At 37.2% G+C, this 17,596-nt stretch overlaps 1 protein-coding gene across 14 annotated transcripts in view; it reads right to left on the bottom strand.

Moving 5' to 3' along the window:
• The window catches only part of LOC113117630 (sickle tail protein-like), a 52,036-nt gene extending 38,568 nt beyond the window's left edge, over positions 1-13,468 (bottom strand). For 5 of the 14 annotated variants that reach the window (XR_003294190.1, XM_026286517.1, XM_026286454.1 and 2 more), the window contains exon 1: positions 12,731-13,466. Coding sequence is in view for 11 of the 14 variants with exons in the window: in XM_026286517.1 (XP_026142302.1) it covers positions 12,731-12,911 (181 nt within the window). In the remaining 3 variants the exon portion in view is untranslated. Of the gene's footprint in view, positions 1-4,190; positions 4,348-8,677; positions 8,810-12,730 lie in introns of those variants that run through there. The other 9 variants (XM_026286426.1, XM_026286463.1, XM_026286538.1 and 6 more) reach the window with 5 other exon arrangements.
• Between the last annotated feature and the right edge of the window lie 4,128 nt (positions 13,469-17,596).

The raw sequence follows: 17,596 nt of genomic DNA, 5'->3' as shown, positions 1-17,596 counted from the left end.
CCTGTATAGTGCTTTATTAGCCAAGAGTATCAGTCTCTATTCAAACCAAACTGTTCAAACAGGCAGAACTTTTTAGAAAGCCAAAATACTGAGAAAATTCAACTTCAGGCTGTTCGACTCTGCTTTCCATCAAGAGTTGGAATGTATCATTAGAGATTTGACTATAGCAAGACCAAAGGATGTTTATATGAGCCGAGAACTTTAGTGGCTGGAGTGCAAGTGAACTCACATATGGATACAAATTAAAGTCGAGCTACCCTAGTCTCTTCACTAAAAGAAAAAAGTCCCCTTTTCATTGCTATTCTGAGAGTGGAGAGCATAGGAATTTTCCATTAACCTGGTACTACACTTCGCATATCAGGACACCAGCTTCAACACAGGCAAGAAATATCACCCAGCTCAGATCCCCCTTGCATAGTATTTTCCATTTTTTTGTCCTTGACTGTTTTTCCTGTCCCCTTGTAATTCACACAGACTAACAATAAATCCAAACCAACTCTCCTCATCTAAAACTAAAACACCATGAAATATGGCTGCAACACCAAAGTAATACAGCTGCAGCCCAGCCACAAATTTCTGAATACACAAATTGTATTAATTAATTTTAAACTCTTAATCCTTTATATTTAAATTAAAGTTATGCATTTAGCAGATGCTTATAGGCTAACATTTTTTTTTTACCTAACATGCATTTCATGGGAATCAAGCCACCAACCTTTTGCGCTGCTAACGCAATGCTCTACCACTGAGCCACAGGAACACTATTTATACTGCATAGTTACATAAATAAAATTTTTGTTATATTATTGACATTTTGTGTGTGTGTGTGTGTGTGTGTATTTTGTTTTTGTATTTAGATTTTTTGGACAATGGTGGCTTCAATGGTCTTTAATTTTTTTTTAAAGACAGCTGTTTAACATTTATGGTTTGACCAATTAAACTGTTTTGCACATCGCCATGAATGGTATTGTGAAAGTATTGTATTTAAGGTGAGATCAAATCAAGATCAAACCAAGAACAATAACTAAAACAATAAATATGTTACTCTCCACACCAGTGGAAAATAAAGTTCTGTTTATCTTAAGCACGCCAGGACTGTCATCTGTCACTTTATGCATCTGGATTCTGATTGGCTGTCAATTATTTTATTTTTCATCATCTGAAAATAATATAATAATAAAAAAAAAGATTACAAAAATATTGGTCCTCTTTGTTGTTATATTTTTAGTTGTGGCATTGACCTTAAAACAATATTTAAAATGTATTAAAACTTTATACTTATAGTTATCATCCATGGTGTGAACAGACTTTAATCCAACTAGTTACACCTTAATTATTAAATCTTGTGAGTAAAACTTTTTCCAACTCAATTTTTGTAAGCAGGATAAGTGACAACAGTGGAAAGTGCTCCTCAGCTGATAATACACAGCAACATGACATGAATGACTTCAGCCCGTTCCAGCAAGCTCACCATGTACCAGCATTACTACTGTGCTGAGGAGATGGTGAAGTTGATTTAAAAATATATATATGTTTTGTTCCCTTTAAGCTCAGAACAAATTGCAGTCCTGTTCTCCGACAAACTTGATACATGAGCCATGCTTGCATTAGATTGTCAAAGTAGTGTAAATACTGGTATTTGAATTTCAGTCGAGTTAAACCAGGGTTCTAAAGCACGACAGAATACAAACGGACATGAGCACAGAGAGAGCTCATTAGAGTACATCACGTAAGCAATGTGAGCAGGCCAGTGCAGCGTCTACAGATTCACTGCATGAAACCCTATGAGTTTTGGTGATCATTACTTCATTGTTTATTGAGAAGCAGGTTCACATCTGAACCGGTGGAGTGGATCATCAATAGCATTATGTTAATGGAACATAAACACAACTCTGGGCCATTTTTCAAAGGGTTCTAGGCTACACCAAAGCATGTATTTTAATTAATTTCCTCCTTAATTTCCTCATTATTTAAATGTTTTATATTAATTTTAAATAGTAATTTCCTACCCACAGTCTCAGTATAAACACCACACCTGTTGTTGGAAATCCTGAATGTGCCATCCCTGCTCTCTAACTCAGGGCAGGCACAATCACGTTGAATATAAATCCTCAGCAAAGTCAGCAAAGCAGTGGAATGCAACCCATCTAGCGCCCACTCGCACTAATGCCTCGGCTCAAAAGATTTGGGCTGACGCATTGCCATCAGCATTTCAGCCGACCTCAACAACAATTAAGCCTCATCAACCAGCGCTATTTCATAGACCATTTAGCTGGCCCACAGTAGAGGCCTGCATTCTTCTCCATTAGGACTCAAATCTCTGTTGATGTATCACAAATCTGAACGCTGATTTCAATACTGTGGCACTGTCTGCGGGTTACTCTGGCATAGCCATCTCATTACTGAAACCATCATTTATTTACCTGTAACGGCTGGTTCATTTTCTAGATCGTAAGCAGAGCATTTTAAAATTGGCATTCTATTTTATTTTGAAACATTAGATCTTGTGTTTATGTTGAAATCTCATTTGATTCATTTGAAGATATTTTCACTTTAGAGTCAGCATGAAATGAAAGATTATGTGTTTTCCAAATGTCATTTTTTTTTTTTAACAAATGCTTACTTTTTTTCAAAATTCAAACAGTCCAGTCATTTAGTCTGCTCATTTTTGAGTGCAGCACCCACATCTCAAAATCCAGTCATAACCACTGGATTTCTTTAAAAGGGGGCAGTGAATAGATTTCAAACACGTGACATTTGCTCTGATAGTATGATCATCTTTAAAACATGGGTACCCCTCAAAACATCAGATTCATCCACGCAGAAGGGCACTACCAAAGCCCAGCTCACATAATTACCAAAACAATGTTCATTGTAAGTAACTTGCATTGTTATGCTTCAACCCCTAGAAGGCCAAAAGTTAAATCATTCAAGTTAAAACATTCTGGGGGAAGCATAAGGACCATTAAAAATACTGCAGCTGGATGCTCCCCTTTAAGTTCACCCTAAAAAATGAAAGCAGAAAGCCTTGATGAATCTGTTTATTACAAATATGCAGCTTGTTTCTTCACAATATTTATTGATTATCTGAAGTCATGTGCATTATTGTGATGTTTTTATCAGCTGTTTAGACTCTTATTCTGACGGCACCCATTCACTGCAGAGGATCAGTTAGTAAGCAAGTGATGTAATGCTAAATTTCTGCAGATCTATAAACTTATCCACATCCTGGGTGGTTGATGGTGAGAAAATTTTTCAGAAAATATTCATTGTTGTGGGAACTATTTCTTTAAAGTTATAAGTGTAAGGGTATCCTCACCATGTGTTCTCTTAACTTAAGAGCTTTGTTGAAAATAATATTTCCTACTAGAGGACAAAACTTCATGTTAATGCGACTGCTTTATTACACAATAAATGATTGCTTGGCCTACATGTATGAAATATATGACAAAAATAACATCTTAACTGCAAATGAGGTGAGCTACACTCCCCTTTGTACATTTCCCACTCTCATCATGCCATTGTCAGTGTTTTGAAAGCATAGTAAACTGAGCCAAACACTATTCCTCTTATTAAATTATACAAGTACACATGTGGTTTGCCAAAATAAAGCATGACTAAAACATTTCTTGAATTTTAAGGAGTGAATAGTTGCCACACACCATATTAAATGCTGTCAAAACGTTTGGCTCCATGCTGTTACCTTTTTAGAAATTAAAATGTGGAGTACATTTTTAATATCCATGATCATCCAATTTAATGAATCTGCTGGATTGATTCAACCGCCCAATTTCTGAACATCAATAACCTGTATGTTCTGCATAAATAAGGATTTTCCTTAATACAACAGTAAAACAGAGTTAGGTGGATTAATAAGTATCTACCTATACAAAATGTGCTCGTCGTGTTATATATTGCGAAATCTCACTTTTTAAAATGGTTCAATGACAAAAACGCTTTGCAAAAAATGCTGAAGTCCACATAACTGCAGCACACACACTGTCGCCACACACTACATAAAACATGCCATAGAAATCTCAATGACAAATTCTAATATCTGCAAGTTCTTAAGCAGCAATTCAAACATAAAACATAAGCATCCCAAACCACTGCTTATGACATCTATATCCATTAATAGGTGGAATTTAGTCCTACAAAACAACAACAACAACAAAAAAAAAAAAACTTACCAGCTCTAAATGTCCTCTGAGAGTGTTTGCATGTGTGTCCTGTTCGGCGCGAGGCTCACACTGCCTCCCTCTATTAAATATGTGTCTCGCCCACTGCTGAAACCACTGCTCTACTCTCTGCTCTACTGAGCTGAAGTTTATGTAAGTTAGGTGTGTGTGGGTCGGAAATGCAGCAAAAAGGAGGGTCTATTGTAAGACTAATGGCATTCCTGTTCCTGAAACCTCACATTTGTATACTATCAGCAAGGATAGGACAGAGGTGACAGAGATTACTGCCTAGAAAAGGCACAGACAATTAGTTAAGAATAAAAAGCGTTTATGTTTGTGGTTCCCGAGTTGTTGGACACAGGTTACGGCATCAGAGGTTTAAGACAATGGACACAGTAAAGCCAGTAAGAGCTGTCATTCAAGTTTCAAAGCACAGCTCTCATTCTGTCAGCAAGGGGTTCGTTTTTCAGCAACAAACCCTACCTGTGACCCTGAACAGACAACAACAGAGGTTTCGACAGCATTTGAAACAATGCTTAGATGAGCAGCTCAGATTGTGTTACATCTCTCCATAATGAACTGCAGGGAGAGATGTGTCTCAGAAGATGCAACAAATTCCACTCCACTTGTTTTTCATATAATGTTTCCAATACCTGATCATTGTTTGCAGGAATTGGAAAAGATTTTGCCTGTTGCCGTTAATTACTAATTTCCACTGGTTCCTCCACCCTCTCTTCCGGTCCATCCACAGATCAAGGCATCTAGCCAAAACAACAGTGGCTAAACAATACAATGAGATAATATATCAAAACATTATTTTATTATTATATATACAGTACTGTTCACAGGTTTGGAGTTTTTAACATGTTTTAAAGTAGATTTTGTTTTAATTTATTTCTTTTGAAAGGCTTAAGTCTCACCTGGGCTATACAAAAATATAATATATAGTATTTATTTTAATATATTTTGAAATATTATTAAAAATTAGAATAATTGTTTCCTATGTTAATATATTTTAAACTGTAATATATTACTGCGAAGGCAAAGCTGAATTTTCAGTGATCAATACTCCCGTCTTCAGCATCAAATGATCCTTCAGAAATCAATCTAATATGCTAATTTGGTCCTTGAGAAACATTTCTTATTATTATAAATTGTAAAAATTTATAATAATACACTAAATTATATAATTGAAAAACTTTTAAAACATATATATATATATATATATATATATATATATATATATAATATATATTAAATGATAGAAATAAAATGATGATGAGAATCATAGCCTGAGACTTGTAAAATATTTTCACAGCAAACAGAGTGTCCTTTCACAGACCCTTTCAAACGGAACACATTTGTATCTTAAGGGTCCTCATTGATCCCTTAAAGGTACATATTAGTAACTAACTTTTCCTCAGAGTGTATTTTTTCATAATGTACAGCTTCTTTCAAACCTGCCCTTTTGATATCATGTAACATTCCTTTCACATCCAAATCCCCTCTCTCTAGCCACTTTTAACATTTAAAAGAAAGACTAAGAAAAAAAGTGATAACAGAAAATCAACTTTACAGTCCAATGGGCAAAAGTGACATTTATATGAAGGGCTGCCCAGAGGACATCATATTGTTAGGCATTCCTCTTTCAGCACCATTAGATAGACACCAACAACACAGATAAAAGTCCCTGAGCAGGTCAGCTTTATTCAACCGATGAGAGAATTAAGCGCTGCCACAGCCAAGTTTACACCTCTAAGCTGTTCACTAATGGTATTCTGCTTCCAAGCTAACCCATAAGGAGGGTATAAATACACCAGGTCTCTAGGATACAAGACACTCTCCTGAAACACTTTCAGGATTTGTGTTTTAGTAGGATAAGGGGAATCAGCATCACTCAGCTTCGTTCAGTGTTAATGTACTGTACATGTTTAGTTTTGTTTTACCCTAGTTATATATAAGAAGTCAAAAAAAAAAAAAAAAAAAAAAAAAAAAAAAACTAAATTCCCAACAGCCATTAGTCATGTATCATTATACATATTTTTACTCTAATGTATCTCTGCTGGATAAAAGTATTAACTTTTATGCCCCCACCTTTTGAATGGTAGTGTATCACAGTTTCCAAAAAAAAAATATTAAGCAGTACAACCGTTTTCAACATTGATAATAATAAGAACTGTTTCTTTAGCACCAAAACTGCAAATGATTTCTGAAGGATCATGTGGCACTGAAGACTAGAGAAAAGAGTGGAGAAAAGATAGCTGAGAATTCAGCTTTGCCATCAAAGATAAATTACTTTTCAAATATATTAAAATAGAAAACAGTTATTTTAAATTTTAATAATTTTTCACAATATTACTGATCTTACTGTAATGCAGCCTTTGTGAGCACTAGATACTTATTTTAAAAACAAAGCATAAAAATTCTTGACTAATGTATATATGTCAGTCATGCACTGATTTGTAGGAAACATAAAGGATGTATACGGAGAACTGTCTCAGTCAGTGTTTTGATTTAAAACAAAAAGACTGCCAAAAGGATGTGACACCTAAGAACAGCACAGGGTATGGAGGGACACAGATGTAACAGTGGCGGTGGAGGGCTCTCATAGGTTGACAAAGCCAAGCTGATTGATCTAGTTCACTTGTGCCCAGAAGCAGGGTCCTCTGGACTGCCATGCTGCAATGCTTCACTACACTCTCAGCGAGCATGTACATGCAGCGCACATCAAAAACAGCACAGATGAGAAGAGGAGAAATTCATTATGGTCCTGAGAAGGATCTCTTCTCTGCTATTTGCACCTATTGAGAGCTTCTGGCTGGGCAAAGACAAGCACAGAGACAGAGAGCCATGGTGAGGTGGTTAAGAGAGCAGGAATGAGGGACACTAATCTCTTTTTTATGCTGTTGCAAAACATGACATCATAGCTTGCGGCTTGTGGACTAGGCAGTGCACCACATTACCAGCCATTATGAGCAGTCTATTAATTAACCATGCAGTGACAAATCTAATCTAAAGGTGAAAATGCCCATGATAAAAATAGGATTCAGCTTGAAAAAACACCTGCATCATATGAGACTTGTTTTAAAACAGAAGGACTTTTACAGAATTCACTTCTGTGATTCAGATGGCTATGAAGATTCACATGAGAAAATGAAAAAGCACTCAAAACATTACTGGAAGTCAAGACAAGGACTCAGACATAAAGAACCCAGACACCTATAAAGAGAAAGAGTGTGGCATGTTCAAGACAGTGGCTTTTGATCGGTTGGATCTGGCTTGTTTGACAGCATTGGGAAACTTAGTGTTGTCCTTGTATGACAGCTACAACATGCTTCTGTGATTTGACAGCATCTGTTGGAGTTATCTAAAAGGACAGTTTCAGTCAAGGATAAAGATGACGTATTCTGTGTTAAGTGCTGTGCAATAACAGCTTTAAAAAAAAAAAAAAGCTTCAAATGAGGATGCACATAATAAACTGTATTATGGCATACTTGATGCATGTGTTCAGACCTCAGTATGTGCATTAATAATTTCTTGGCTCATTTAAATGCACTTTAAAGCAATTTATCACATTCCATTTCATCACAGTCCTATAGTTGAAATAAAATAGCATCAGATACAAATGACTTGATTTATAAAAAAAAAAAACTACTACTTTTTTGCTGCTTGTTCAAGTTTTTTTCACAAGTTTAAACTTCCAGTAAAAAACTAGTTTTGAGTTTGGTATGTTAATTTTGGATTTAGTATGCTTGTCATGTCTCTTTATTTGAAAGTTTTTATGCTGGTCTCCAGTCACCTATTTAAATTTTGCAGGTACTTTCGCTGTAACTTTTGCTAAATTGCCATGACTTTAACTCCCTGAAAATACCCTACAAATAGCAAAACCAGCTATCTGGTGCTAGCCAGAAAACCATAAAGTCAAACTTAAATGTCTCTGTGTGTGTGCAGAGAGCGAAAACAACATTATGGAGAAAGGGAAAATGTCCCCTTGGAATTATAAGGTTCTATCTGACATTTTTGTCAAAATTGAGTTATTCACAGATTCTTATTCTGTGACAATTTATTTACATTATGTCATGTTTTATTTTAAGTTGTGTACATTTTGGGATTTTTTATTGAAAAAACAAAAAGGTTCTATCTACAGAAGTCTATGGAACACAAAAATTTAAAAGCTCAATATCTCAAAACTACTCAGAACGCAGATAGAACCTTATAATTCCAAGGGGACGAAAAGGTAAAAAGAGAAACCAAACCACAGCATTTTTAAAATTTTACATGACCTCCACTTATGACAATGGATAACCTCAGGAAACGGTCTCCATTTAATACTACACACCACTCATGCCAGTTACAACACTTAAACCTCTAACACTGTGAGTGACTGATCGCTCCAGATTGACTTTACTCACATCTCAGGCTTTGTCATAATACAATAAAAAAAGTGACTTGACTAACAACAGAAAATACAACAAAAACCTTGACAAGACCAGCCTCACCTGGCAAGATGTCTGTGATGAATCGTCTTTCCTGACTATAATGAGTAGGAAATAAATTCTCTGAGAAGAAGGATAGCGCAGCCTATTGCCGTCTTCTCCCTCAAGTCACCTCTAAGTCTCATTATAGCCAGTTGTTGTTGTGAGAGGGAATATGTATTTTTAATAACTCAGTCTGAAGAGGCCAAGCTAAGCAGTGTGGATCTTGGCCTGCTCAGGCTTTGAAGTAGCTGTGGTTCTGACAACAGTGAGCACTGATATTGCTGGGCTTAGCTACTACATAACTCGACAAACTGGACTTGATTGGAGATTAGACTGAGTGCATGCTCACAGTAGCTTTAACCAGTCTTCTGCAGTTACATTAACCAGTCTTCTGCAGTTCGTCCATGCAGAACATGCTGCTGAATGACAGGAATGTTAATGTGGAAATATGTGGAAATATATACAATTCAATCTTGAATTCAATTCAAACTCCATAATTTACAACATTGATTTTTTTTTTAGTTGTTGTGCTCTGCATGCTGTGGGATTTCTGTGTTTTGCTCCAAAGCTGTGAGAATGCCATAGAGCTAAGTTGGTGGCAGAAACAAAAATGAGGTTGGACAGGGCAGCAGAGAGGAATGGGACAAGACAGGCACACATCCTGTGTGGGATCACACTGATGTCAAACCATATCGCTTCCTGCTGATTAAGCTGACGTAACGGCACATGAAGATCTGGCTTTTCCTGTGTTTCATTAGTGCTTCAGAGGCAGATGCAGGGAGGTTATATAACTGCAGAGCATTAAACTAGCAAGATGAAGACAGCAATTGCTGTGTACAATAAGGAGTTTAGCGATTAAGTGAAATTTTAAGTTTTGACGATTAAACTTAAACAGATTTTGAGTGTATAGGAGAAAAGTCACTACATTTCATGGGAGTAGTGTGAGGCTGTTTTATCTTAGGTTTTGACTGCGTGAGACATGTTAAGAGAACAATTTGTTGTTCCAGAAGCTTTTCTGAGAACTTTACATTTTTTCCCATAAATCTGCGGAGTAGATGACTGTAATCACACTATTTTTCAACCTAACAAAGCATTTCCTCACACTCTACACACCTGTAGCCCAATTATGATTAATATCACTTGGTTTTGAAACATATTTCTCATTCCTTTCCCTAAGCTAGCACAGAATCAAAAAGTCACCATTTAATGACTATTATTTTGTGATATGAAAAGCATGAGCGCAGGTTTGAGCACAAGCTATACAGCTCCTTAAAAAAGGGTACCTACTTACTGGAAAAATATGAAACTGTCACAAAAGTTAGCAGCCTCCCTACTTGTAGTTAGTTAACGAACTCCCACTGTCAACAGAGTGTTACAGTGATATTTAAGTAGTTTAAGAGTGTTATGAAACAGGTGTGGAGTGGAAGGGCACTAAAAATACTTTCGGTGTGATTTTTTTTGATTGGTGGAGATCTTTTTTTTTTCTTAGTCTTTTTTTTTGCAGAATGTAGTAATGTAGTTTTTCACCAGGAACTCTACTGTTGAACACAGTTATTTAAAGAAAGAAAGAAAGAAAAATAAAGAAATAATATATGGTTCAACAACAGCACATAACAACTTTGTAGCTCACAGTAGGTATGTTATCATTCAAAATGAATTTTTCAGTGGAGAAATTGAATGAAAAATATAAGAAATATAACTTGACTGTTACACTCTGTTGCAGTCAAACAACCATTCTGATTGGCTATAAAAGCAAAGACCACACCCCCAACTCTTTTTTTGCTCGTTACAGAACTTTGGGCTGCCACAAAAAACAGGTGTGATATCTCAGGTGCACCTTTTGCTAAAAATGCATCTTGGAGTTCAGCTGAATAGGAAAAAATAGGAACTGCAGTTGAGTGCACATATAGAGCCTTTAGTATTAGGTGTTAGTTCACAGAGGCGAATGGAGCTGCAGGTTTTTCAGAGGGATCTCTTTCAGCACATTTGGAGCCTCTGGGGGTAGAAAGAACTCTAAGAGTCTAAGAGTGTTGGATTCTGTGCCTGTGGAAATGTCATGTACTGTATCTGCAGCGGCGTGGCAGGATTGGTGCTGTCTCTGAGATAAATCTCTGTTTTAACAGTCCTGACGGAGGGAATGGGTGACAGCAGGGGACAGTGGTTCTAAGGCTGTGCCTTCAATCTCATACCTCTCTAAACAGTGTGAGTAAAAATCACTGAAGTGAAAGAAAACTGTTCTGGCATTTGAAAGTCACTGGAGACGGATAACATAAATAAGCATTATACATGAAAAAAACACACCAGAACAGCAAATAGCAGTCAAGTTGAAAGCAGGTAGTAACAGATAAACAATATTTTCTTTTTACCGTTCAAAAGACTGGGGTCAGTAATATAGTAGTACTGTATAGTAAAATAATTACACTTTACAATAACTTTTCTAATTGAATATATATTTTTTAAAAAGTATCAAACTCTTCTGATGGCATTGCTGAATTTTCAGCAGGCATTATTCCAGTGCCACATGACCTTTCAGAAATTATTCTGCTATGGTGCTCAAAAAACAATTCATATTATTATCAATGTTGTGCTGTTTATTATTTTTGTGGAAACCCAGGTTCATTTTTAAGAAATTATTTGATAACCAGAAAGTTTAAAAGAATTTATTTAAAATATATATATTTTTCTTTTGTAATCAAGTAAAACAGTCAGTCACTTTAAATCTGTCACTTTTAACTGAATGCATCTTTGCTGAATAGAATATTAGTATTATTACTTTCAAATCTGACTGACTCCAAACTTTAAAATGATATAGATTACAATGGAAAGAAAATGCATAATAGCAAATGTGTGCTCAAGTGGGTAACTTTTAAAACAAGATTTCTTAAAGATTAAAAAGCACCTCCAGTTACCCAGGATGCTTTGTGTTTGTGTAACTAACAAAATTTGTACTGAATTACTATTTATAGTTAAGTGTATTACTGGAATTGGATTTTACATTTCACATTTGCTATTTGTGTTATGGAACTTGTATTACAAATAATGTAGTGTCTGATAACTGGCCTTGTTTTGTTTGTGTATGTTTTACTCTCATCTTGTGTGTGTGTGTGTGTTTGTATGGGTTTACCTGGTATTTTTTTAGTCCCCACAAGGAAACAAGCTTATAAATCTTACAAAATTATGTTTTTTGAAAATGTAAAAATGCAGAGAGTTTGGTGTGAGGAGTAGGTTTCGGGGGAGGGGATTGAAAATACAGTTTGCACAGTATAAAAACAAAAAAAACATTGTGTCAATGGAATGCCCCCACAATGAAAGGAATACCAGAGTGTATGTGTATATGTGTTTACAATGAGGAACCACAAGAATGTCTTTTGTGGAAGGTGTCTGATATAATAATAATTGATTTGAGAAGCCTCAGTCCCTGTAACCATTAGTTACCATGTGGTTTCTAAACTGTCGTAATTAGTGCGATGACTGTTCTTCAAAACGTTTGCCAAACTACACTGTCAAAGCTTGTAAGTCACCCACTGACATCAATTGAGAGGCTTTTTAGAGATCATAAAATCAACCCACTGTAAATAGACATCAAAATCAGTCTGAAATACCAAAGGTTGATAAAATCTTCTGGCTTATAAACCATTTCTATTCATTTTATGCTTAAGTCAGTGTGTTAGGCTACCTATTCAGTCACTGTTTAATTAAAAGTGTGTGGAACTCTCAGTGAATCTAGTTGAGAGTTGCTGGTTTGATTAGCACTGAGATCAAGTGATGTGAGAGAATTTGATGATGAGGAGGGGAATGTAGCTAATCAGCAGAGTGAACACTGAGGGTCAAACCCCTGTCCTAATCCCCCCATATAGAGAAGGCATCAGCCAAACTATACAAGTGCACTCACATGCTGCAGTCAGTAATGCCTTATAATATCTCCTCGACGGGTAGATCTAAACTCATGGCAGAACCGTAAGCAAATCTGTATGCGTTTGGATGGTCATATGTCTAATATTTTGTAGTGTGACATATATCTAATCAACTAAGTGCAATCATGCTAACACCAATCAGATGAAGGAAGCATAATACCTGAATTGGAAACCACTGGGTTGGTGTCAGAAGGCTTCTGGGGTGGTCTGGATCTCACCAGGTTGCCCTCACTGCCAGCCTTCATCAACCTCTCCCCGACAAGCAGCATGTGTGAGCGGTTACCTGGAGGTTCCTTTCGGGACTGCTTGGAGGGTTTGACCTGACGTGAAGGTTTGGACATCTCTCCAGGGTCTCCTGAAGCCCTCTCGTAAGGGATTCTTCCAAAGTTCTCCCTTCTTTCTAAAAAACTGCTCACACCTTCACCTGTCCAAACTTTGCAGATAACCTCACATCCAACTACTTAACTTGCTGTTCTTCACTGTTAAAATTCATTCTTGCTCTGACGAACACTGGAGATTGAAACACGTTGAAGTAGTTGAGGATTCCTTGGAGAGAACCATCTGCTCAGCTTCAGGCACCACAGTGAGGACACAACTGAAAACTTGAAGAACTGAATCACTGAAAGAGCTGAGGTTGTTAAACTCTATCGCTTTGCAGAAACGCACAGCATGCTGATGTCTAATCACTTCTGCCGCTTTGGAGAAATGATCCTCCTAATAATCCAGCACCAGGCAAGCATCAGGCTCTAATCTACTTGTGTAGTTGCTGAAACATAGTGCTCTTAATGCAGATGTAATCTCTGTGTTAAGTCGCCATGCAGATTTAACCAGGGAGGCAGCAGGGATGATCACTCTGTCTCAGTAGGCTTCCTACTGCTGTGCATGCAGACCAGAGCCACAGCTAAGTCACACTCTGGCAGTGAGAAAGAGAGAGAGTGAGAAGAGAGAGAATTACTCCCATGTGCATGGTTGTGATAGGCTAAGAGTCCTTGTAACCTCCCTCCCCACCTTATCCTTATGTAGTGAGGGCATGTTGTACTGCTCTGGAAGGATGAGTGCACAGGTAATCTATCTATCCAGCAAACAGCAAATAACAATGATACAATGATACAATTCATTTCCAGTAGACCAAATTAAATCCTGCCATACATTTTTGTTCAAGAAGCAGTTTCATTCAGGTATACATTATGCAACTTTCAGATTCTAAAGCTGAGGGGGGAAATTATTTTAAAGCTGCTATAACTGAGTGACTGTAACACTATTTAATAATGACACAGTCATAATCTGCAGCTACTGAGAAAAAAAAAAGCCAATTACTCAAAACAATGACTGCTGCAGCAAAGAAAGCATTCCTCCTACTAAGGCTATTAGTCTCTCCCATTCCTCTCTGGAGTGACTCTAAACAAAACCAGAACATGAAGAAGAGAGGAGTGATGAGTTTGCTGATCGTGCTGCAAAGCCTGTGAGGAAAGAGAAGATCTTTAACAAAAATCTGCTCTTATGGGGAGTGTAATGATACAGTGCAGAACCGATTCAAATTCATGAACAGTATGTTAAGAGTTATATGGCATGAGATAGTGTTTTTAATTGGGATGTTTGCTCGACGGAGGTCTGATCATTTGAAAGTGAAAGTGACGGGGTTTTACGGGGAAGTCGTGGCCTAATGGTTAGAGAGTTGGACTCCCAATCGAAAGGTTGTGAGTTCGAGTCCCGGGCCGGCAGGAATTGTGGGTGGGGGGAGTGCATGTACAGTTCTCTCTCCACCTTCAATACCACGACTTAGGTGCCATTGAGCAAGGCATCGAACCCCCAACTGCTCCCCGGGAGGCTGCCCACTGCTCCGGGTGTGTGTTCACAGTTTGTGTGTGTGTGTGTGTGTGTGTGTGTGTGTGTGTGTGTACACAGAGCACAAATTCTGAGTATGGGTCACCATACTTGGCTGAATGTCAAGTCACTTTCATATGTGTTTTTTAGTATTTAGTAAGACACTTAACCAGTATTAAAACAAACCTTGTTTTAAAATGGTGCCAACTCCTTTGTAGCCATGCAATCTAAATTCACCTTATCCTTAATTAGTACAATTTATTTTCTCAAAAAAGCAGAAAGAGAATGGCCAAAAAGCCCTTATTTTCTGTAGAGCAAGTGGCAGTTATAGTATTTGTGGATGCATAATAAAAAATTTCTGGAATTTTTTGTCAAACAGTGGCCTGTTGTAAAATTACATCTTGGTCAAAAGCAAACATTTCTGGTGTGTAATAAGACATGCAACTACTGCATAAAATGGACATTTGACAACCAACGAGGCCTGCATGCAAGCCTCACAAAGTCTTGTTTCTCAGATCAAAAGAAAGACAATCCACATCCTCCTGTGTGATAGCCATAAAAAATCCATGTGTAGTTAGACTCACAGATGCACTGATGAATCTTGTGGTCACAACAATTAAGTGATGCCCATGTCTCCCTGCCCCCTCCGGCATATTTTTTTTTTGTCTGTCATGGGTTACTGTGCTCTAATCTGTGCCAAAAATATCTCCCAAGCACATGGTTCTGGGAGTTCATGCTGTCATGGTTCTCTGAAGAACAGGAATAAAATGGCTTTAATAAGTGTTTATTTTCAGAAAAACCCTCGGTTTACATGAGAGCAGGCCCAAGGTCTAAAGAATGAAAGCTAACAGACATAGGAGTGCAGGGTCCTAGACATCAGGTGTATCCTCATTCTCATGACAGTTTGACTTGTCAGCCGGTCTACAACGTCTGGAGATGAGTTTATTCAAAAGCACACATTCAGCAGTCCTGCCAGAACAGACTACCTATCAACTCTGCTGTCAGTGCTGTCACATGAGAACAAAAAATGATGTCTGGTTTTATTATTTACTATGTGGGTTAGGAAGAGATCACTGAGAACACTGACCACACAGCATTTTTCTCTTAAGGTGCACATGCCTTTCTGTCAAAAACATATTTTATTTTATTTTATTAGTTTAGTTTAGTCAAAATCTCTAGCTGGAGTGCCCAATAGCTTTACTAGAGGGCACTCCATTCTAGATTCTTGCCACTTTACCCCGGACTCCATTTACCATAATCCTTTGCCTGGACTCATCAGCACTCATCTGTGTTTTCCTGTGCCTTCTCTTGCGTTGCCTGGGCTTTGTGGTTTTTATTATATTTATTTTCACAATTATGAAGTTGAATGACGCACATTGCAGATTTATTGGATCATTACAGGGTTACTCCAGGGGTGAGAGCCTTCTGTCCATCTCAAGCATGTTTTCAAAGTTCATTTTAATTTCAAGCAAATATGTATAATTACACAACATCTTATTTCCTGTCTTTAAATCTGAACCAGTCTTCCGTGATGACTCTTGAGTTCATTCCATCTCCTCTGTTAAAGGGGAACGGGCAGCTCTCTGTCCCTGATTTTTAAGTTATCAGGAAATGAGTTTTCCTCCCCTTAATTTCGTTTGCCTTTGTTAGGAGCCAAAGGGTACATGCACATATACACACTTGACTGATCTTTGTACTTACAGTGTGTGTGTGCAGAAGGAGGAGGCACACTGATTGTGAAAGGAAGTGACTATGGACTACAGACCTGCTTATGGGTTATTGATTTTTTTCTCAGCCATAGAGACAGATAGCCGAGTAAAGTCCAGCTAGTGTCTATGAGAGAAGAAAAGCCACAGTAGCAGGAAGAGTTCACCAGCAAGGGGACGGTGCCACTATAGTCCTCCCTGTGATTCTTCTCCATTAGCCACAGTAATATAAATGTCATCTTCTTACTCACAGACAAGATAAAATAGAGCTCTCATTATCTCCTTTCAGGATGAAATGCCATAGCTGTGTCATGGTCAGATATAGGTCACCCTGACTTCCCAGAGTAAGAGTGGAAAAGTGTACACTGCATTTGCTTAGAATATACTGCATGTCTCCTTCCTCAAGCTGCTTACTGTGACACCACTTGTTAGGAGAAAAAAAGGAATATGACTGTTATGTTCTGTTCAAGACAGTGCTAAAACCAGATGCAAGGACAAATGTTGCATATCCCCCACTTTTTCATCATTTCCAATAAATGGAATAACAGTCATGTCAACTTTTTCTTCATCCTCAAGAATGCCATTAGCAAAGCCAGAGTTCAGCAGTATTTTGAGAAAGGTGGGCACAAGTTAATTGTTTTAGGAATTATCCATCCCACAGGCATAGCATCCATCCACTGATGCATCCATTTTCCAAACTGTTTGTCCTGTGTGGGATGGCAAGGATGCTGGAGCCCATCCAAGTGTTTCGGCCGGTAGGAAGGGCTACGTCACTCCTAATCTGATCTTAACTTGCAGTGAGTCAGATGAGCAATTAATAGGTAATGGCCTGCAATGGGTAGGCTTACTCTTTATGGTTGTTGAGATGTAAATCACTATTGAAAAAGCCATAAAAAAAAAATCCATTTAAGCAATTCATATACATTCATTACTCTGGAATACCCAGATCTGATTGGTCAATAGATCTTTACCAGGGTAGAGCAATATTTTTGTAATGCAAATGCACAACTTCCCAGTGAAATTACTTGATATCAATATTACCGGTATACTGTACTGTTGTTGTGTTTGTATTGTGATTGTTTTAAACATTGTCATGAGCTGTTTTTTTTTCTTGTCAAGCTGACATATACTAACATAATATAGGCCACAGGTAAGATAATAAAATATGTTAAACTTGAATCAGTATTTGATGTCCATATATTTAGAAAATGATATGCAATAGCACTTTATAAAAAGGATTCATTTGTTAAAAGTACTTAAGTATTAGTTAACATGAACAGGACTACACAGCATTTGCTAATCTTAGTTAACGTTAAATTCAACATTATTGAAATTAAGTTCTGTTAATTTAATGCTGTGAAGAAACACATTTTTATTAACATTAACAACGGTTAAGAAATGCTGTGAAAAAACACATTGTTCATTGTTAGTTGATGCATTAATTTATATATCGTCTTTGGTGTAATAGAGTGCTACCAAAATTATTTTTATCTACA

Source organism: Carassius auratus, chromosome 2, assembly GCF_003368295.1.
Source record: "Carassius auratus strain Wakin chromosome 2, ASM336829v1, whole genome shotgun sequence".
Classification (NCBI taxonomy): Eukaryota; Metazoa; Chordata; class Actinopteri; order Cypriniformes; family Cyprinidae; genus Carassius; species Carassius auratus.
This window is presented reverse-complemented; position numbering and strand designations above follow the sequence as displayed.